The following is a 22,352-nucleotide window of genomic DNA, read 5'->3' as shown; positions in this document are numbered from 1 at the left end:
ACCGAGGGCCCCCACTTCCTCAAAAGAAAAGCAGTAACGGGCTCTCTTGTTGATTTTCTTTGCAGATTGTTAACTTTCTTTTTTTAAAAAGATTTTATTTATTTATTTGAGAGAGAGAGTGAGAGAGCACAAGCAGAGGGAGGGGCAGGCAGAGGGAGAAGCAGGCTCCCCGCTGAGCAAGGAGCCCAATGTGGAACTCCATCCCAGGATCCTGGGATCATGACCTGAGCCAAAGGCAGACGCTTAACCGACTGAGCCACCCAGGTGCCCCCAGATTGTTAACTTGCATTCTGATCCAACTCTGCCAAAAGTCCATTGCATTCACCAACAGGAACTTTAAAAAATTCTCTTGGTTGGTGCTATAGACTGAAAGTCTGTGTCCTTCACCGCCCCCGCCCCCCACAAATTCATAGGTTGAATCCTGGTCTCCAGTGTGATGATATTTGGAGGTGGAGCCTTTGGGAGGAGGTTAAGTCATGAGGGTGAGGTCCTCACCAGTGGGATGCCTGCTCTTATAAAAGACCCCAGAGAGCTTCCCTGCCCCTTCTACCCTGTGAGGACCCATTGAGAACTTGGCAGTTTGCAGCCAGGGAGCAGGTCCTCACCAGACACGGAACCTGCAGGGGCCTGGTTCTTGGGCTTCCCTGCCAACCGAACTGTGAGGAATGAATTTCTGTTGCTTATAAGCCACCCAGTCCACAGCGTCCTTTTACAGCCATCTGAACTGACCAACACAGCCGGATTCAAAGTCAGGATAACTGCCACCAAGAGAAATGGATCAAAATCACTTGTTTCATTTATGAAGCTGTTGAAGAAACATGTTTTTGAAAGGAAATGGTACAAAAATGAAACTGAAATCTCAGAAACTTACAGAGGAAAAAGACCAATAAAAATAGAAAAGTGTCAAGCTATGGTACATTTCTTGTTTTGTTGAGCAATATGAAGGTGCCACAAGAATTTGCCATAATTCACCTTGTTCATTTTCAGTGAGCAAGGACATAGAAAACATGTCTGAGGCCTAAGATAACTACTTACAGGTTCTGTCTAAATGAAGCCCTCCAAGCCCCTGGGATCCCATCTGCTTGTTTTTTTCTCAAAGCCTGAGGCTCCTCCAATCGCCCCCACCTTCCAGTTTTGTTTTACTTTCCAGGTGAGCCCCAGCTGGCCAGAGGTTTCTGCCACCTTAGTCCAGCACCAGCAAAGGGAGTCTTTGTTTTATCCTCGCCTGACAAGTCTGATTTCTGGGGTTTTCTTTCAAGAGTCATAGAGACCAGGTTGACACTGGCGGGGTGGGATTGCATGATTTCTACTGAATGATGACCAAATGGCCAGGAGAAGTAAGAGAGCAATAGAAGCTGGGCATTTTCTATTTCTCAAGGCCTAAATTGACTCTTCAATTCATGTCATATTCTCTTGAGCACATTGTTCTTTTATTGTTACACAGATCTACTCTAGAACTTTCCTCAAGGTGGAGATAACTAAATTCTGTATGGTACTGCATCTAATTACCGTTAACTTGGGTGACAAGAGTTTTTCTCACTACAGTTATGAGTCATGATGGTTTCAGGTTATGGTTAAGGACATACACCCTGAAGCGAGAATGCCTGGGTTCGAACCACTTTCTAGCTGTGTGACTGTGAGCAGGTTATGTGCTGGTTTTCCTCATCTGCAAAATGGTGATAATGTGTGCTAAGTCATTTTTGCATTATTATTATTGCCTCAGGCCCACATGACAGGGGTCCCATTATGAAGGCAATGCCCAGTGCATCTCTGAACCACATCTTTAACTCTTGCTGGTCAGAGGCCCACCTGTTCCTAACTACTAACTGGTTAAAAGCACATCAATTAATCCACATTCTCTATTTTCTCATTTTTCTGTCTCTTTCCACAAAGTTTTTCTTATTTCATCTCTTCTATGTCAACCTAACCAGAATGGTTTCTCCTGAAATCGTTCAAGTCCATTTCTACTAGGTAATCCGGATGGTTTTCCTTCCAACACTACCATAGATTCTCCCTCTGATCAATAGCCCTCTATCCTTATTTCTTGCATTATTCTATTTTTTTTAAACCTCACACTCATACAAAAAAAACTTACCAACAAACTGGATCACTCATACATTGCCGTTGGGAATGGAAAATGGTACAGCCACTCTGGAAAACAGCTTGGCAGTTTCTTAAAAAAAAAACAAAAAACTATCCACAGCCTGGCCCACTCCAGGGTGGCACAGTAAATTGGGGATGTGGGGCAGGGTCACTGTGCCTCCTGTATCTAAGGGGCGTCTGGGTGGCTCAGTTGTTAAGCGTCTGCCTTCAGCTCAGGGTCCTGGGATGGAGTCCCACATCGGGCTCCCTGATCGGCGGGAAGCCTGCTTCTCCCTCTCCCACTCCCCCTGCTTGTGTTCCCTCTCTCGCTGTGTCTCTCTGTCAAATAAATAAATAAAATCTTAAAAAAAGAAACTATCAATATATGTAACATGGATCTAAAGAGTATTAGGCCAAATGAGAAAAAACAATCTCCAAAGGGAATATACTATAGGATTCCATTTATACAGCATTCTTGAAAGGATGAAATTATACAACGGGGGAACAGATGAGTGCTTGCCTAGGATTAAGGAGGGAGTGAGGGTAAGAGGGGAGTGGCATGGCTGTAAAAAAGCAAGATGAAGGATGGGACTGTTCTGTATCTTGACTCTATCCTGGTTTTGACATTGTACTGTAGCGTTGCAAGATGTTACCATTGGGGGAACCTCGGTATAGAGTAAACTTGGTCTCTGTATTATTTCTGGGTATTATTTCAACTGCATGTGAATCAGCAATTATCAGGGGAAAAAAAAGTTTCAGAAAAATGATTTGTGAATTTTTACTTGCCCTTTTTATTTTCCTTTTGAATTAATTTGCATATCATAGATATTATACCTTTTATTATTATATTCTACATTCAGTCTCATTTTTTTAAAAAAGGTTCCTTTAAAGCTGGGCATCTTTGTTACATTTAGAGGAATACAAATATATAAAAATATAAACACAGAGTGATTTCCCCTGATTGTTTTGACCTACCTTTTCAGCTCAATGTTCCTCTATCTTTACTCATATTTTTAACTTTTTTGTCATCTATTTTAGTATTTGCAAAATCATAAAATGAGGAAGGGGCAAAGTTGGTTTCATACAAAGTGCCTGTCGGGATATATTAAAAGCAACGTGTTTGGGAATGGTGGCAGAAACCACTCACTAGAGAGCTTGGAATCTCTGCGTTGACCTTGAACTCCGACAGTCAACAGCGCTGGTGGTCCTGAGCCACGGTCAGGGCCCCCAGGCGTGGTGTCCCTGGGAGCCCGGCCTCTGCGCTCCAGCTGGATGCAGCGGGATCCACCTCCTTCGTGCTTTAATAGCGGCCCCACGCGGCAGCGGAGAGAACTGCAGGTGTTCAGCGGCAAACTTGGCCACTGGGCTGAGCACGGGTGCAGCGGGGCAGAGTCACACTCAGTCCTGATTCTGCCCTGGGAAGTGGGTGGGCAGGGGGCTGGGTGACCGGCCACTCCTGCTCGCATGCGCTGGACCACCCTCTGGAGTGCTCACAACAAAGGGACTTGGAGAGAGGAGGGCAATGAAGTGTTCATGGGATTTGTGAAAGTTCAATTCTGGTAATTAATGCCAAACAGTTTTCCAAAACGGGTGTGTTGCTATCCATCATTCCCATCTACATCATCTTTTTAATTTTTTTCGTTTTGGTGATGTGAAAGGGCATCCCATCTTGGGTTATTTTGCCCTTCAGGATTTGTTTTACTCCTATTCTTCCCCATCTCACTAAGAGGAACCATCAACCCACCCACACCCTCAAGCCAAAACCTCCAGTCACCCTAAATTCCTCTCTCCCCTGCCTTCACATGAGCAGGTCCTGTTGGTTCCACTTCCAATCACATCTTTTTCACTTCATCTCCACCACTACCTTCATGGTCCAAACTACTGTCTCTCTCTCTCAAAGCTCCCACAGATCTCCCTCCATCCCTGCTAATCTACATCCCCACTCAAGTGCACAAGCAGAGACAATGATCTTCCTGAAACATAAATCAAATTCTGGCATTCCCTGTTGAAAAGCTGGCTCCTCCCTACCTCTGCAACATCCTCTGTTTACTAGATTTCAGCCATATGGGCCTTGGTGTCATCTCTGACCATGTCAAGACCTTTTGCACACACTAGGGAAGACTCTCCCTCAGGATGACTGCCTCATTCTCATCCTTCAGGTATCAGTTCAAAAGCCTCCTCTCCATGGAGAGGCCTTATCTAAATTAGGACCCCACACCGAATTCCTCAGTCACTTACTCTTTCGTATCACCATGTTTTTCCCTTCATGACAACTCTGGAGGATAATGGGAGATTCTGGGTATTTATTTATAGTTTGTCCATTCCACCGGAATATAAGTTCCGTAAAAGCAGAGATTGTGTTTATTTTGATCACACCTAAATTCTTAGCATCTCGCAGCGTGTCAGTTCAGAGAAGTCATTCAATAAATCTTTTTGAATTAATACACAGATAAAACCATTACTTTTATTTTAAAAAAAGTGTAAATGTGGCTACTACTGCATGAAAACACATCAGGAGGTATGAGAATGACACAAGAGGGATTCACTCATATCAAGCAACAGCATGGATTGCACTTGAAATCAGATGAATCCATTCCCTAGAATACAATAAGCATTCCTGTGAGCTCACTTGCTCTGGGAATGGGATACATCTACCAGAAATATGTTTAAAAAAAAAAAAAACAGGTGGTAGAACTGAAATAGGGACATTAAGGGAAATGGATAATGTTCACTAAGCATTGTTTATAAATCCAGATCCTAATTCAAAGTATGTTACAAAAAGGGAAGTCTGAAGTAATGTTATTCTTATACCTCTCACAAAAACAATACTTCTAGAAAAGCTGAGGGCCTGGGAATTTTATAGAGTTTTTGCATGGGAGGCAGGAATTTTGCCTTTTGAACAAGAACAAAAATCTTAGGACACAGAGAAAGCATGCCTTTTAAAAACTGATTTCACAGTAATTACTCTATACATTTTGAGTAATCTTTATATTACTTTTAAGCATATCAAACTAATTCATTTATTTCCCTGTTAATAAAGAAAAGGTACATTCACAGAATTAGTGCACTTAAAAAGTAAACAGAGGAAACAGGAGATCGAGAGTCAATAACCTCTTCAATGGCAAATTTGATCACCTCAAAACACAAACTTTTGCTGATTTTCAACTGCTCTTCTCATACTTAATGTTGCAAATATGGCTGGTTTAGCAGGCCAGCTTTTCAGGACAGCCCAACACAGGACAATCCAAAAATGCATTGAGACTGGTATAGAGTCCGTGGAGTTTTGTGTGTAATATGAAGAAAACCCTTTTAACTTTGATGTCCAAGGCCAGGAGCATCCTTCTCCCAATGCGTATCGATCCAGGATTCTTAAGGCTAGATTTCATCAGGTAAGAGGGCAGTCCGTTCCTCCTCTGTGCCCAGGATATTTTGGAGTTTAGATCTGCATTGAAAGAAAAAAAAGAAGAGAACCTCAATATTTCCCATCTTAAAAAAAAAACCTAGTACCTACATCTCTACCTTTCCCCCTAAATGCATCTACCAAGTAATGAGGCTTTGAGTGCCCAGAAATCTGCTGACTGGAAAAATAGATATAGAATGGTTATTTCTTTTCCATTCCCACAGGTTGATTTTTAAAGGGGAAAAAAGCTCAAGAGTTGCCCATACCTTCTTCTCCGTGAGTGCTCCCACAGATAAAACAAGCCCATCGTCAGTCCCTTGAAAACAATTAAAGGGACTGGTTAATGCCAATTCTCCAGGTCACATTTTTCCACAAATGTAAGGAAGATGAAAACAAAAGACTGATTACTCACACTTGTTAGAGCCCAAAGGCCTTGGACAGCAGCTGCCCATTCAAAACCAATTTTCTCATACAGAAATCCACCCAGTGTTGGTCCTATAAAAGCACTAACAATGAAAAGAAGAGTCTTAAATAATGTTAACAACAACAACAAAAAGAATTACTTCCTAAAGGCTGCACAATTCCTCGATCATAAATCTTCATTAAATTGGAACTGTAAGCACTAAAGACAAAAGCCAGTTCCTGGACAGAGCACTGGGTGTGAGAAAACAATTGTATTTGATAATGACGATGTTCAAATTTTTTAAACAGTTCTAAAATTATAACTGTTTCTGAAAAGTTGGTGCCTTACAGAAAAATTGTAAAAAGGTGACACGCCCCCAAAAGAATCTTTATATTATTCTCTCTATTCTTTTTTTTTTTTAAAGATTTTATTTATTTATTTGACAGGGAGAGACAGAGCGAGAGCAGGAACACAAGCAGGGGGAGTGACAGAGGGAGAAGCAGGCTTCCAGCGGAGCAGGGAGCCCGACACAGGGCCGATCCCAGGACGCTGAGATCATGACCTGAGCCGAAGGCAGACGCTTAACGACTGAGCCACCCAGGCGCCCCTATTGTCTCTATTCTTCTCAGTATTTGTATTTATTTATTTTTTTAAGATTTTATTTATTTGTGAGAGAGAGAGAGAGCACAAGCAGGGGGAGCGGCAAGCAGAGGGAGAAGCAGGCTCCCCGCTGAGCAGGGAACCCGATGCAGGGCTCGATCCTAGGACCCTGGGATCATGACCTGAGCCGAAGGCAGACGCTTAGCCGACTGAGCCACCCAGGCATCCCTCAGTATTTGTATTTAAAATAATTTAATTTGGTACATATTTATTGGGATATACTACAATGACAGCACATGATTACCCCTCAGGTATAGCAAAGAGTAAAAAATGAACAAATGAATGAAGAAATGAATACATTTTTAAAACTTGAGATACGCCTATTAAAGGAACTTAGAAAGATCACTTAAAAAAGACAAAACATAGGGGACCATTTTGATGAGGTTTTAAAGCTGCTGGTATAACCACTGATCTTAGAGGCAGAGGGTGTGGGTTAGGACTCCAGCTCTGCTCTAAACGGATTAGGTGCCTTTCGGCAATTCATCGGACTTCTCGGTGTCAATTTCTTCACGGAAATGAAGACAGTAGTTTCCATCTGGCAGGTGTGAATGAAATGGCTACTCACCCAACTGACCACATTGCACTGAAGAGACCTGACACGAGTCCCAAGGTGCTTAATCCCTCTTCAAAGCCATTTTCACTGCAGAGACACAAGAGTAGATGTTATGAAAAGGGAAACCTACATGAAAGCAAATAGTGTGTGACAGATAAGTTAAAATAGACCGGAAATGATCTGAACAAAACCAACAGCCAGAACACTCCATTTCTAAGATGAAAAGCTAATCTAATTTGAAGGAATTTTCATAGTTATGTTGACTCTGTGGTTTTCCAAAAATAATTTTATTGCATACATAAAGCATGACATTGAGTCATGACCCATTTGCATGAAGTCTCATAAAAAACACATAATTAACAAAAAAAATCTTAAAATGAGATGAACATGCAAGGAGAATAACGGGAAACTTTTAGAAAACCCAGAGGCAGCTCCTTAGTGCTCGGAGAATTGTTGACTTGAGCCAGCAGAGCTCATGCTATTCTCCCTGCTCCAGATCCGTTGGTGTTCTTCGTCATCATGCCTCCTAAACAAAAGACTGGTGGCCAAGTGACAAATGCCTGCTGTGATACTGGGATTTATAATAAGAAATATGTATTTCTTACTATATAACAGGAAGACCTCCTGTTTCTGGCATAGAGCCCCCAGTACCCTTGCAATTTCCTGGGGAAAGCAATTTCAAGTGTCTTTGGTCATGTTAATGAGGTGAGTCTTAGGGGCTGGATGCCAAGAGAGCCAAGCATGTGATTAGAGGGTTAGAACTTTCAGTCCATTCCTGGAACCCCCCACCTCTGAGGAGGGGACAGGGGCTGAAGGTTGAATCCATGGCCAATGGTCACTGATTTAATCAACCGTGGGTATGTAATGAAGTGTCCCTAGTAAACCAAAAGGACAGGATGAGAGAGCTTCCAGGTTGGTGAACCAGAGCCCTTCCATATGCCAGTGTGCGGGGCCCCAAACCCTACAAGGACAGAAGCTCCTTTTATCAGGACTTCACCCTGTGGATCTTTTCATCTGCATGTTGATTTATATCCTTTAATCTCTTTTGTAATAAACCAGTAACTCTAATGAGTACACTGGTTTCCTGAGCTCTGTGAATCACTCTGGCAAATTAATTGAACTTAAGGACGTTGTCATGGGAACCTCTGATTTACAGGCCAGTCAGTCAGGAGTACATGTAACAACCTGGACTTGCAATGAGCACCTGCAGCACAGGGCAGTCTGTGGGAAGGAGCCCTTCACCTGTGGGATGTGATGTTCTCTCCAGGTAGATAGTGTCAGAATTGAGTTGCGTTGTAGGACACCTAGCTGGTTCTGGAGAGTTGCTTGGTGTAGGAACCACCCCCACCTCCTAAACCCCCCAACACACTGGAAATGGTACTAGAATCGTTTTATCTGTGATTGTATGCCCTTGTTGTGGACCTTCTCCACGAGAAGGAAACAATGCTGAGACCTTTCCATTGTGCTTTGGCTTTTCAAAAGTATATGTGTTCCTAGACATAAACCAAGCCAAGCCTCAATCCACAACTCATTTTACCTATCACTGTATTAATATTACCATATATTGTCATCTATACTATAGTATTATTGCATATACTATCTATATCACAATATTGTGTGACATAAAATCATGAAGATTTGGTCTTGTGAAAAAAACTCCAACATCCTACAAAACTGAGAAATTCAAGAAAGCGTGTGATGCTCCCTGCTATTCACAACACGGCTCCTCAAGCACAGAAGTAACTTACTACGCACAACTGAGGATCTCCGGGATAGTTGGGATTATACTCATTCCTGCAGAGATACCGTTCAGGACTAATATTAGCACCAGCAGCCAGAGCTGACTGCAAAAGAGTTTTGGAGAAAGAAACAAATCAAAACAACATTAGCATGTTGACAGACACAAAACCTCACATTAAGGAGGGCAGGCTGAATCCCAGAGATCTTGTTTCACAGATTACATGACTAGTCTGCCTCATTCCCATCTGATCCCACTTCATTCAGTGACAGCACCCTTACATTTTGGTGGGGGGGTGGGGGAAATCAATTCACCATGATATCTCAATTTCTTTGGTCACACATGTTGCCTGGAGTCAACATGATAAGAGGTTATCACCATACAAAATCTTTTCAAAACTGGCTAAATGTTAATGTTGCTCCTTCAATCACTTAGCTTTGAAGTTCAATTGACTGAAAAAAATGGTGTAGAAGGGAAGTGGTAAAGGAAGTGACAGGAAACTAATTTTGTTCCACTTCCTGCACTGTGCCATTTACTTAATATCCATTTCCCCATTAAATCCTTGCAGCAATATCCTGCCAAGTAAGCACTATGATCAGATAAGAAAACTGAGGCTCTTGGAAGCTAAGTGATTTGCCGGAGTTCCCATATCTAGTAAGTGGCAAGGGCAGGATGCAAACCCAAATCTGAAGGACCCTGAGATCCTTGCTCTTCCATGTCACACTTTATCCCAGGATTACCTGAAAAGCTCTAAGCTCCCTTTATTTCAGCAAACAAATTACATTTAACAAGCTCCAATGAGCAGCTACTACATGCTAAGAATGAGACAGAAACAAAAGAAAATTTGATCCCAGTCTCAAGGATCAAGAAAGAATAGAAAAAATAAAAACATACTGTAAGAACTATCAGCTAAAAGTAGGTAGCAACAAATGCTATTTTTAAAATAAAGTACAAACAAGCGTGCAGTTGAAATGCAAAGGGAAAAGAAGCATTTTTCCTCATTTGAGATAGATTTTAGGCATTTCTATTTCTATTGGCTTGTACCACCGTTAGCTCCGAATAAGGTAAAATACTGCCAGTCTAACAAACAATTCACTATAGTCCTAAATCAAGGTAATTATTGAAGTAATAAGGTTCAAAATATGAAGCCATGCCCTCGTCCCACCAAAAATTTCTTTAATAATTCTTAATGCTATTCTGCCAAAAATGCAGAAAAAGGAAAAACATTACCTTTTAATGTGCAAGACTGGGATAGGTCCTAAGAGCATGTAGCATCCTGCCGTGATTATGTTTCCCCAAACCAGAAACCATTTCCTTAGATGCTGGTAAAGAGAAGGAGAGTCCAAAAAAACCCTGAGAGGTAAAGCTCCTCCATAAATAAAGCATATGCAAAAAAAATCATTGAAGAACACAAGCCAGGACATGAAAAAAATCCAAATACATTGAAGAAAACAAAACTTTACATTTAAGAGAAAATAGGTAGATGGTAAACAGAAAAGCAAAAACAATATACCCCGAGCTAGGGAGTTTCTAAGGACAGGGATTCCTTGGGAAGGGAGTGTATTATAGATTTTGCACACGATGAACAATTCCAAAAATAACAATTTAAAAAGCAGTCACCACAAGGAACTACCTGGTAGATGCAATCCACACTCACATTATTTAAAAAGTACCCAATAAAATTATTCCTTTTAAACTACTTGAATGCAGGCTGAAAATTCTTGGGGCAAAATATCTGCTCAGTTATAGAAGACGGTCTTAACATGTATCACATGATCTCACTAACATGAGGAATTCTTAATCTCAGGAAACAAACTGAGGGTCGCTGGAGCGGTGGGGGGTGGGAGGGATGGGGGGCTGGGTGACAGACATTGGGGAGGGTATGTGCTATGGTGAGCGCTGTGAATTGTGTAAGACTGATGGATCACAGACCTGTACCTCTGAAACAAATAATACATTATATGTTAATAAAAAAAAAAAGAGAGAAGATAGTAGGAAGGGAAAAATGAAGGGGGTGAAATCGGAGGGGGAGACGAACCATGAGAGACTATGGACTCTGAGAAACAAACTGAGGGTTCTAGAGGGGAGGGGGATGGGTTAGCCTGGTGATGGGTATTAAAGAGGGCACGTACTGCATGGAGCACTGGGTGTTATATGCAAACAATGAATCATGGAACACTACATCAAATGATGTAATGTATGGTGATTAACATAATAAAATAAAATTTAAAAAAAGAAGTGGGGATCAAAAAAAAAAAAAAAGATGGTCTTATAAAACCAAGCTCCAAATGCTGTTTAAGACACTTGCTTTTTGTCACCCAGATTACGAAGTAATCTCCATGTAATTTAGGTCTTGATAAATATTTACGTAAGTTTAATGAAGAGGAGAAATGCAAAATAAATAAATAAACACTAAAGCCACAGAAGCTGGAGAATTGGTGATCAGTACTGTATACCAATCATCTGGACTGAATGGTTTAGACCTAGGCAAAGGAGAATAGAAGGGATTTTCTATCAGGATGGCCACAGGATAGCCAATGTATATTTATGGAGCCAATCCTTTCATGCCCACAGAAAATCTAAATTATCTCCACTCAATGTGCCCAAGTCCTAACTACTTCTGGGACTCCGCCCTAATTTTTAAGGCCAATCCCAATGTTCTTTTGCATCAGGGGACTTTTTTCCTTTAGAAAGTCAAATCCAATAGTTTGTCAACAGCTTCAGTACAGACTCCTTTTTCCCCAGAAGAAGCAATTAATAGTGAATTTTCTCAGAGTGATGGCAGGTTGGAAGATACTGGAACCTCTCCATCGACTCCAAAAATTGAATATAGAATTTAAATGTTCTTGGCCCCTCAAAAAAAAAAAATTAAAAGATGATATAGAGGTTATGGATGTGTTAATTAACTAGATGGAAGGCACTCTTGTATTTGGATCCCAAATCACCACGGTGTACACTTTAAATATCTTACAATTTTATTTCTCAATTATATATTAATAAGCTGAATTTTTTTTTAAAAGATTGAATATCAATTCTAATCAGTGGACCTCTAGAGTTCCAGAAGTACAGTCGGAAAACCACTGGTCTAAATATACAAAAGTGATTCTTAAATGTAGATTCAGTGTACGTACTGGTATTTTATCACTCAGTAGTCCAAACAATGGTGAAGAAATGGCATAGGATAGTGCCAAACCCAGGAATACCAGTCCCACATATCCAGCTGGTAAATTAAACTGTAAAAGAAATTTTATATTAGAGTTATGTCTTTAAGTCATTTTTAAAATAAACATAAATCTTTTCTAGCCACTTCGTGAGTTCTTGTCACCTTGAACTGCTACCACTCAGCATCCTTCCTAATTGTGATCTTACTTTTGTAAACGGATTCCTTTTTCTCTATGAGGGGAAGAAAAACCTAACCAGAGGTCAAAAGTCCTAGATGTCTTGCTTTGTAGCATTTGATTTTGCACATATAATTTTGCTTCTATGACTCATAGCATTTTTTACATGTAAACCAGCGTTTCATAAACTTTAGTGTGCATTAGAATTACTCGGAGAGCTTCAAAGACGTTCTTAGTTGGAAACAAGGTGCTAACGTGCCTTGGTTCAAGGGATGAAAAAAAAAAGAGGTTCTTAGACTTCAGCCCTAAGATTTCTGATTCAAAAGGTATGGGACGGGACCAGAGAATTTGCATTTCTTTTTTTTTTTTTTTTTTTTTGAGTAGGCTCCATGCCCAGCAAGGAGCCCAACATGGGGCTTGAACTCACGACCCTGAGATCAAGACCTTAGCTGAGATCAAGAGTGGGACACCTAACCTACTGAGTCACCCAAGCACCCCAAGAATATGCATTTCTAATAAGCAACCAGGTGATGCTGACTGCTCATAGACTGAAACGCACTGGTGTAAAAAACACTGAGGATGATATCTATCCTAACCATTTCAAAGGGATGTTAATATCTAATTAAAGAACTGGATGGTAGGGTACATTACAAAAGGCTTTTAAAACAGTAAGCTACCACACAACTTTGACATTGTAACTATTACCACCTTTCTTTGGTTAACTAAGTTGTTCTCATTTTCCTTAATTTCCTTAACTAATTCTTTTAAGTAAGCCCATGAGATTTATGTATCAGTCCATATGTGTTTTAAAAATTTTTATGACAAATTAATCCTTTAAAGATACTAGTAGGGAGAAAAAAAGTCAAAGGTGTCTTCTTCTGATTTTATAACGGGGGGAGACAGGGTGGAACCCTCCTACCCTAAAAGGCTAGGTGACAAATGATGGGACAGTAAGCTGCCAATTCAAACAACTGGTGAGAAGTCAGAAGAATGGCAACAGGTTTTTGATAGAAAAACAGGAAAATACAAAGATACATTTCTAAGTGTATTTAGAAAATGTATTTAGAAAATAATATTTGTAAAGATTTCTGATAAAATAGTTATGAGCAACTTGCATTTATCAAAGATTGGTTATGATATTTTTTCCTTGGTTAGGTAGAATTCTTCAGAGGATAGAAAAATGACATTGTTGATGATGGGAAGGGCATGTGTCATCATAAACACAAAATATGTTTCTTGTTACCTCATGGATGCTCACGCAAGATATTACATTATTTTCTAAATGTTGGGCCAGGCACTAAAATCACAGTCCCCACAGTCTCCACAAATCTTTTTGGGTATCTCACACACCCAAAACTGTCTCTAGTGATTTCGAGGAGCTGTGTTTCTGGTAACTGTGCTTTTTGAATTCCCATACCTCACATACCGTGTGGGCTGCAGTTAGAGTTCTGCCTTTATAAACACATATTAATTCTTTCAGTATAATTAACTATCAGACTTAGTAATGCACTTTATCACATTATTAATCTTTTTTTCAGAAATATCTAAGAGCAAATTTCTACAACAACCAACTTTTAAATTCAACATTTATTTTCCAGCACTCAAAAAAAAAAAAAAAAATTGAGAGAGACTCTTGATTCCTTTCTACCATCCCAGATTAATATATTCCATAGCAATTTCGTCGTCTGTAATAGCCTAAAAAGTAAGTGGACCCAGAGGGGATCTGTTAGAGAAGAACATTAAATGAGCTACTGAGTACCCCAAACGTCTCACTGGAATTCAAACAAGTAGAGGAAAGTGTCCTTGTCGAGCAGCCAGACCTGTGATGACTCAAGCAAGACCTTGAAAAGGAGACAAGTATTCGGGCCACTTAGTGAAAAGCTTCTTTCGTTTACCCTGAATCAGACCCCTAGTCAAAGGGATGTCCCAGAGGGAAGGTACAGGCTACACTAGGGTGCAGTTCTCACCCTGTCTCCTTCTCACAGTTATCCAGAGCTCTTTCCACAAGCAGGACCCAAGAGCAAGCAATCATACCTATCTTCTACAGTGCAGAGCTCTTTGACAATCAGGTTACCTACCTTCTCCAGAACAAAGAGAGACAGAGTAGGATCAAGGAAGCCAAAACATGAGCTGAGCGAGTTGATGACGAAGGCTATGAGAGCGACCTTGGGTAAAGTGATGAGTTTCCAGAATGAGTGTTCGCCTGGATCAGAGTCTTTGGGTAAAAATTTAAAAAAGAAAAAAAACAAAACAAAACAGAGTAATTAAAATTTTGAACTATTTTGAAAAGTAAAATTGGTAAGGCCATCTTTATTTGGTAATCAAAATAACTGCACCTCTGAGTTTGCCTAAAATTGCCTATTACCTATATTTGCATATAAATTATTCAAACCTAGAAGCCCGATTGAGTTTTCTTAAAAACATTTCTCAAATTCATAAAGAATCAACTGGAAGCAGAGTGTGAGGAGAAGAGAGGTCTTAGGTTATAGGTTATAAACGAGAAGCAAGTGAGGCCTTTCCCAGATGGGATAGAGAATATGTAAATTTAGATTTGGTGCATGGGAAAAGCCAGAAGCTTTATCGAGGAACAATGTGTGTATGCTGAGAAGGAATCTAAGTTCATCAGAGAGCACAAAACAATTTTTTTTTTTTTTCTGATGGCAAAGAAAACACCAGATTGAGAGGGGTGCTACTGAATCATGAGTAAACTACACTGGCATTCAAGGTCAACTGCACGGACCTCACTTCTAGCATTCCCCTTGCAGGAACCCAGCTTCTTCACTGTTCCCAGCAATAGGAATGGTTGTTTCCAAGCCTCGAGTCACATGCCATGACTCCTTTCTTTTCCTCCTGCTATTTTTTCAAATTCTATCCACTCTGTAAGGTCTGGCTGTGGCCCACAAATTTTACCTTCCTCTGTTTCCTACCTCACTTCTTGTCTCTACCATACCTTTCAGCACCTAAACTACATTTCATTTTACATTGTTTACTATTGTTTGGTGATTTTCCTAGCTTCCCGTTAATTTACTGAGCAAAATCTTTGCTGAGTCAGATACCATGCAAAACCCTAGGCAGACAAAAGCAAAGAAGACAGACCCAGGCCCTGTCCTCACAAAGAAGTTACAGGAAGGAATGGAGAGAGCTAGGATGGAACTAGGAGGGGAACTTTCAAAGCATATGAGAGGACTGCCTTAACCAAACAAACAAACAAAATCAGGGAAAGCCATATAAAGAAGGCTTCCCTAAAGTAGTGATATCTAAGTTGATGCCCAAAGCATGAGCTTAAGATGAGCAAGCAAAGAAAGAGGAAAGAATAAGCCAGGCACATTATTCCAGGAATGGTACTTTCTAAGACTCAGAAGTCAGGAAAACTATTCTGTGTTTGAGGAAATGAAAGGAGAGAAGCAAAGCTGGAGGATGGAGATTAGCGTAGGGGTCACCAGCAGCGTGGAGAGAGATCATACTGCAGAAGCATGTTTATGCAAGACTCTGTAAAACATGCTTAGAAGCCTGAGAAATCCCTAGGGAATCCAAACAAGGGGGTAGGAATCAGATCTGTGGTTTAAAAAGACCTCTCTGTGGCCTTGGGGAGAATGAAGACAAGGGGACCAGTCAGGACCTGCTCCAGTGCTAGACCAGAGATGATACTGGCCAGGTGTGGACACGGAAGTTCTTCGAGGGTGAGGATCAGCACTTGTAGATTCTCATTTCTCCAAAAACACTTGTCATGGTTCATTACTTAATTCTTGGTGAATAAGGATCCAGTATGGAGCAAAATACAAAAAAAAAGTACAAAGAATGGTTCAAGAATTTTGAGTGTTACATTTAGACTTGGTCAGGATCCAAGGGATAAAGTTAAACCATGATGTTAGTTTCTTATTTATCAGCCAAATAGTCAATGGTGAACCAAATGTGAGCACAGCCCAGGATGCTCAACTATAGAAGGTGTGCAGTTAGACTTAGAAAGAGGACAAACACCACCATATGGCTTGGTGCAAAAGGGCCAGCAGGGAGAGACTTCATTTGGTGTGGATTTTGAATGGTTTATTAAAGATGTTCATTAGTCACCTTTGAGATATAAATTATAGAAGATCAATTTTAATCGGTTATATTTATTTGCATATAAAAGGCATTATGGATTTATGGTATAAGATAAACTATTATGGCGGAAATGGTCGCCTTCTCTAAATCCAAAGTGGGAAAAATGAGAAATCACAATGAGAATACATAAGAACGCCCAAAGAAGCAAACACATGAGTTTAATTAAACTGTGGAAGAAACTCAAGTAATGAAAGCCCCTTAGGATGAGATATCTGCTTCAAGAGACACATGGCAGAATCACCTGGGGAGTTTTTCTAAGCTACTCGGGTACTGTCTCTGCTCCCCACAATTCTGCCCTATTCTTTAGGGGGATGGGACCCCTGGTTGACAATGCTGCCACAGGAAGCTACTGTTAGAGGTGGGGAAGCAGGGAGGGAAGTAGGGTACCCCTTAGGTGTGAGGGGGCAGGAAAAATGCTGACCACCGCAGCACTACTTACTCGGCATTTAGTTGGATGATTGAGAAGGTTCAGAAAGACTTCCCAGAAGAGGTAATACAAAGTAAGTTTTGAAGGATGAGGAGGGGTCAGAGCAGATGGGAAGGGGAGAGATTTCAGATCATGTGATTCCTCTACTGAAATCTCACAACAGCTCCTCATGGCTTTCAAGACAAAGTTCACATTTCACAGATTTAGGGATTTTTAATAAGAGGACTGGCACATCACATCCGTGACCATTTTAGAAATACTTCATTAGAGCAGTACAGAAGAGGGGACTTGGTGAGCAGATACAAAGGATGAGAGAGAGGGAGAGACTAAAGTTGACTCTTAAAACCCCAAAGCTAGAACCACACTGTCTTATGAGTCTAGAAGGAGGTAAAGGAGTGGGGTAGAACTTGTAGGACACAAAATTCTGCCAATATCATCACAATAAAAGAAAATTTCATTTTCTAGCTTCTATCCATAAGCTCTCCAAAAACATTAATTTTCGTAAGTATTCCTTCACAGGAACACCTAAATCTGTATTTACAGTCTTAACATTATCAATCTCAGAGTTTTTTTTAATGCCAGTTTTTTCCATTCAATCTAAATAGAAGATCCTTCCATAGATGAACAGCAACTTCGCCAAACCATTTTGTTCATGAAAATATAGCTAACTGGGACTTTGTTAAGTTCAATGAAAATGCTGGGAGGTTTTAATCGAGGAGTAACAGAAATGAGGAGAAATAAGTGCCAAGTAACTAGGCTGGTGGCAGTCAGGAGGGGCTGCAAAAGATACCGTGTGGTGGGGGGAGTAAGGAGATAAGGAGAGCAGGCCAAGACTCTAGAAGTAAAGATGAGGGGGCGGTCTAGGGCCTCATCACAGAAGTTCTAAATACCCTGTCCTACCATGAATTAATAAGCAAAGTCTTTTTTCCCTATACAGTGTGGTAAAGCGTTGACAGAACTCTTTTCCCCACTGCATGAGACTCTGACCTGGTGTCAGTTTCTTGATTATCAGCCCAGTGTTCATCTGTGAACCAAGCAACCAGGATGCTCGACCACAGAAACCACTGTCTTATAAGCAGAAAGACTGACAGCACCGCCTTGCGTTTCAGGGGGGTAGTGCTTCTCTAGAAACTTTCTCTAGCTCTCTCCTCTCCAGCCTTCAAGTTAACTCTCCAGCTCTGTTCCCTTCATCACCTGATAAGGGTCAAATGCCAACGATGTTACTAGGCAATCTCGCTGGTAATAAAAATAATCTTTTTGTGGTAAATGTCATCTGTAGAGAAGGAACTAGAAATGAAACACCATGCTTGGTGTCTCCCTGAGTGTGCTGACTCGGGGGTGTCCCCCATGGCGACCCTAGCAGCTATGTCCATGGAGCTATTACAGGATAGGTTGACTCTTAGGTGGCATGAAGGTTTGAAGCCAGGGTGACCACCATTACTGCCCGATGCTGCTCTGTGTTCTCCCACTGGCAGCTGGGAGGACCACTGGGGAGAAGGTCTGAGCCCGCCCTCTTGCCTGCAGGCCTTCCAAGAAGACAGTGCCATTTCTGGCCTTTGATAATTTGTCATTCCGAATATTGAATTAAGTCCAAGAAGACCTCTGATGGGCACTTCACAGGGGGATGTTTTATGATGAGAAATTAAATATTTGTTAGTTCTAAAGGTTAGAAAGAATTTGCAATATATAGAAATTCATATAAACTGCCTACAGCAACGTTTCTGAAAAGAGAATCAGTTCTTTCAGGGTGTTCCATAAATCTATTATCGATTATATAAAATAAAGTATTTGTTAAATTGGTCTCGTATAAAGGCATAAAAATTCTTAAATTTCAGATTCTTAAAATGAGTAATAAATGTGGTCTTACCATAATTAGGTAAAATGTACACGTTGAGTGGTACCATCAGCAGAACTATGCATCCCAGAAAAATAAAAGGCACCTCATAGCCAAAGGATTGATACAAGAAGCCACCTAAAGGAGGCCCTAACACTAGTCCCAGTCCAGAAAAAATCTCAAGACTTCCCTAAAAATGGGGGAGGGGGGAAAGAAAATTGAGTCAATATAGTTTGTTTGAAGAATTAACAAATAAAGATTTAATGGACACTATCTGAAAAAATTCTATCCACTTCACAATTTATACACACAAACCCACACAAACCCAAGATGAGCCAAAAACTTAAACATACACATTGAAATCATAGAAATACTAGAAAAATAAAATATGGCAGGCTTTTTTTTTTTTAAAAGATTTTATTTATTTATTTGACAGAGAGAGACACAGCGAGAGAGGGAACACAAGCAGGGGGAGTGGGAGAGGGAGAAGCAGGCTTCCCGCAGAGCAGGGAGCCCAATGCGGGGCTCTATCCCAGGACCCTGGGATCATGACCTGAGCCGAAGGCAGACGCCCAATGACTGAGCCACCCAGGCACCCGGCAGGCTTTTTTTTTTTTTTTTTTAATACTTATGGTGGGGAAGTTTTTCTAATTGCAACATAAAACTCACAAGACACAGAAGAAAAAAATTCATAAATCTGATTACATGAAAATATGAAAAACAATGAATGGGTTAAGTACATCAAAAGACAAATGAAGAACAGGGAAAAAATACTGACAAAGGACTAATTTCCCCAAATATATCAAGAGAGCTAATACTAATCAATGGGGGGAAAAATGAACAACCCAATAGGAAAATGAGCAAATGCTATAAGTAGACTATTGACACATAAAACAAAATACAAATAGCTCTTAGGCATGTAAAACAAAACTCATCCTCACTTTCAAAAGAAGCTAACGGTTAAACCACAAGATACAAGTTTTAACCAATCAATCATCAAACACTCTGCTGCCAAGAAAGTGAGGAAAGCAACCCACACACACAGTGCTGGTGAATGAACATAGGAGGGTGATTTGGCAAACCTATCAATATTATAAACGCACATACTCTCTGACCCAGAATGCCAATCTGGAAATTTAATTTATGGGCACAGCCGTCAAGATGTGATATGGTATCTGCACAAGCTTATGTGCTGTAGCACGGCTTGCATCAGCAAAAGATGTAGACAATCTAAATATTCATCAACACTTCGAGTAAACTATGGCTGTATGTTACCTCCATATAATGGAGTACTATGAAGTGCCACTAAAGGGAAAAAAAGAGTAAGAAACTCTTCATATATAGGCGAGAAAGAACTCCAAGATGATTTCACTGTTAGTATGAGAGCAAGGCTCTGACGAGTGCAGAGTATGCTACCACCAGTGTAAAGGGAACAAAGGGGGAAGGAATCATGTCCTGTGTGAGAGCACGTTCACCCCTGTTCATACACACATGGAATCACTCTAGAAGGAAACTGTAATCTCTGTGGCCTCCTGTGAGAACGATGCTGGACTGCGTGCCTGGACAACAGGTGTGCCCATGAAGGTGGGAAAAAGTAATGCATAGAATACATTCACTACATTCTATATTTCCTTTGGCAACTTTTGAATTTTGTACCGTATAAAATTCTTTTTGGTTAAAATTAAAATCAACAAAACAGTGCTATGGAAGATATTGTACTATTAAAAAACTCGTATAGAAATTGTGCCATTTTAAACCAATCTAGTCTTTTTTTTTTTTTTTAAAGATTTTTTAATTTATTTTATTATTTTGAGACAGAGAGAGAATGAGAGAGAGAGAGAGAGAGCACATGAGAGGGGGGAGGGTCAGAGGGAGAAGCAGACTCCCTGCCGAGCAGGGAGCCCGATGCGGGACTCGATCCAGGGACTCCAGGATCATGACCTGAGCCGAAGGCAGTCGCTTAACCAACTGAGCCACCCAGGTGCCCCTAAACCAATCTAGTCTTTAGGGGTACTAAGCAGAGACTGTGGCCGGCAACCTAGCATCCTCAGACCTCACAGAGGACACAAAAGTAGTCCATTGGTAACTTTCAATTTCATAAAGAATATAGGAATTCTGCATTTAGTCACAAGGAAACCATCCAGATCAACTACCATGTTAGGTGTGTCAGCTTTTGGCTGCAATTTTTATACAGAAATGGGGTATGGCAACATGAATTTCCCCTATCGATCAGAAAATCGAAGGGACTATTGCCGTCATCACAGGAATTTCTTGGGCAGCACCTTCCAGAGTGTTCCACAGAACAGCAGTTCTTTAAGAGTCAAAAAGTGGTTCCATAGTCAAATTGAGTTGTGGAAAATTAAATAAAATATCTTTACTACAGGATTTCTCAGAGCCTTAATACAGACACGTGAAAGTTGGAGGACAACTCAGGTACACTCCAAACATTTTACCCACAAAACCTTGTTTCACAGAGCATGTCAATGGCCTTGTGTTCTTCTGAACCATTTCTGAGAAATGTATTTCTGGGAAATGTAAACAGCACACCTGTTACGGTGGCCATCACTGCATGCCACATGGCCCCAGAACCTAAAATGAGCCTGAGCAGCCAGCTAGCTAACTACAGATATAGATATTTAATAAAAAGTGGGAAGAAATAATTACCTACACAGCAAAAATACTAATGGCCAAAGCTATAGTATTAATATGGGTAAATAAGGGCATTCTTGGCACTAAGCTGATGAGGTCCTAAAGTCTAAAGGACAATTATTCCTTCTGAGGGCTGCATTTGGTCTGATATGCAAACCACAGGTCCTTCAGGAGTGCATGGGTCCAGAGGAGAGAGCCGTAAGAGAGCCTGCTTGGGGTCTGAGACAGCAGCCAAGAGCTGAGACAGAAATCTGGTGTGTCACTAATATTAGATGTCCAGGCAATATATGGGAATGTATGTCAATCAAGTTCTGGATTTGGGGGAAAGTAAGAGAGCACACAAGGACTTCAAGCTCCCTCAGATTCCTACCATGAATGTGGGAAAAGTAGAGGAAGGACTCGAGCATGAATCAAGTGTCTGGCCACTAGGGAATTGTCCACTGTTGCTCAGTCACAGTCTGGGTACAGAGAGACAACAAAATACTACCGGGGAGCTCGTTTTGTTTGGTTTTGTTTTTAATGGTAAAAAGAATATTTAGTGTGAACCACACTTACCTGTCAAACTGCTCATTGAGGGAATCCTAAGCCTAGGAAGAGACCTAAATAAGACTAATGGTACATTTGCTGACAGTCTGCTGCTGGAAGTAGTAATTGGGGTAAAAGGTAACCAAAACACCGAAAATAGGAAAAAGCAGATCTCAAAGAAAGCGTCAACTTGGAAAGGGCAAATATTTTAGCCTACATGAAGAGGAACATAGGAAACATGTACGAAATACATACCAACACCGTAGCCACATTATTTGGAAAAGCCTTTACAAGAATGGAAAAAGAAGCAGTTATTGCCGCCGCAAAGCTGACTGCATCTGCCACTCTCACTAGAAAACACATAGCAATAAATATTGGTCCTTCTGGAACTTGATCCAATACACTAAAAAAAGAACAAGACAATTCACAGATGCCAGGCTGGTTTTTATTGTATCTCGACTCACTGAAAATAGTATCTCATCCACAGTTCTCACAATAAATCTCTTTAGAATATGATTTTTTTTTCAGTTGCTTTGTTATACTTTCAGTAGAAGGGAATTATCTCTTTGTTGGGTGACAGTCTGAGTCATAGTGACAGTTTCGTTGCCCTTTTGTGCTGACATAACTGGGCCTCTACATGAT

General features: G+C 40.7%; 1 protein-coding gene across 3 annotated transcripts in view; it reads right to left on the bottom strand.

Annotated features, from left to right (window-relative positions):
• Window positions 1-4,526: 4,526 nt before the first annotated feature.
• SLC18B1 (solute carrier family 18 member B1) overlaps window positions 4,527-22,352 on the bottom strand; it is a 32,826-nt gene continuing 15,000 nt past the window's right edge. For 2 of the 3 annotated variants that reach the window (XM_078054714.1, XM_036120806.2), the window contains exons 5-14: window positions 21,966-22,113; window positions 18,570-18,726; window positions 14,253-14,389; window positions 11,968-12,069; window positions 10,067-10,158; window positions 8,847-8,942; window positions 7,111-7,185; window positions 5,895-5,988; window positions 5,749-5,798; window positions 4,527-5,524 (exon numbers count right to left, since the gene is read on the bottom strand). In XM_078054714.1, the coding sequence (XP_077910840.1) occupies window positions 5,458-5,524; window positions 5,749-5,798; window positions 5,895-5,988; window positions 7,111-7,185; window positions 8,847-8,942; window positions 10,067-10,158; window positions 11,968-12,069; window positions 14,253-14,389; window positions 18,570-18,726; window positions 21,966-22,113 (1,018 nt within the window). In that variant the 3' untranslated portion in view covers window positions 4,527-5,457. The remainder of the gene's footprint in view (window positions 5,525-5,748; window positions 5,799-5,894; window positions 5,989-7,110; window positions 7,186-8,846; window positions 8,943-10,066; window positions 10,159-11,967; window positions 12,070-14,252; window positions 14,390-18,569; window positions 18,727-21,965; window positions 22,114-22,352) is intronic. The other variant, XM_036120809.2, reaches the window with a different exon arrangement.

The sequence above is a fragment of the Halichoerus grypus genome, chromosome 9, assembly GCF_964656455.1.
Source record: "Halichoerus grypus chromosome 9, mHalGry1.hap1.1, whole genome shotgun sequence".
NCBI lineage: Eukaryota > Metazoa > Chordata > Mammalia > Carnivora > Phocidae > Halichoerus > Halichoerus grypus.
This window is presented reverse-complemented; position numbering and strand designations above follow the sequence as displayed.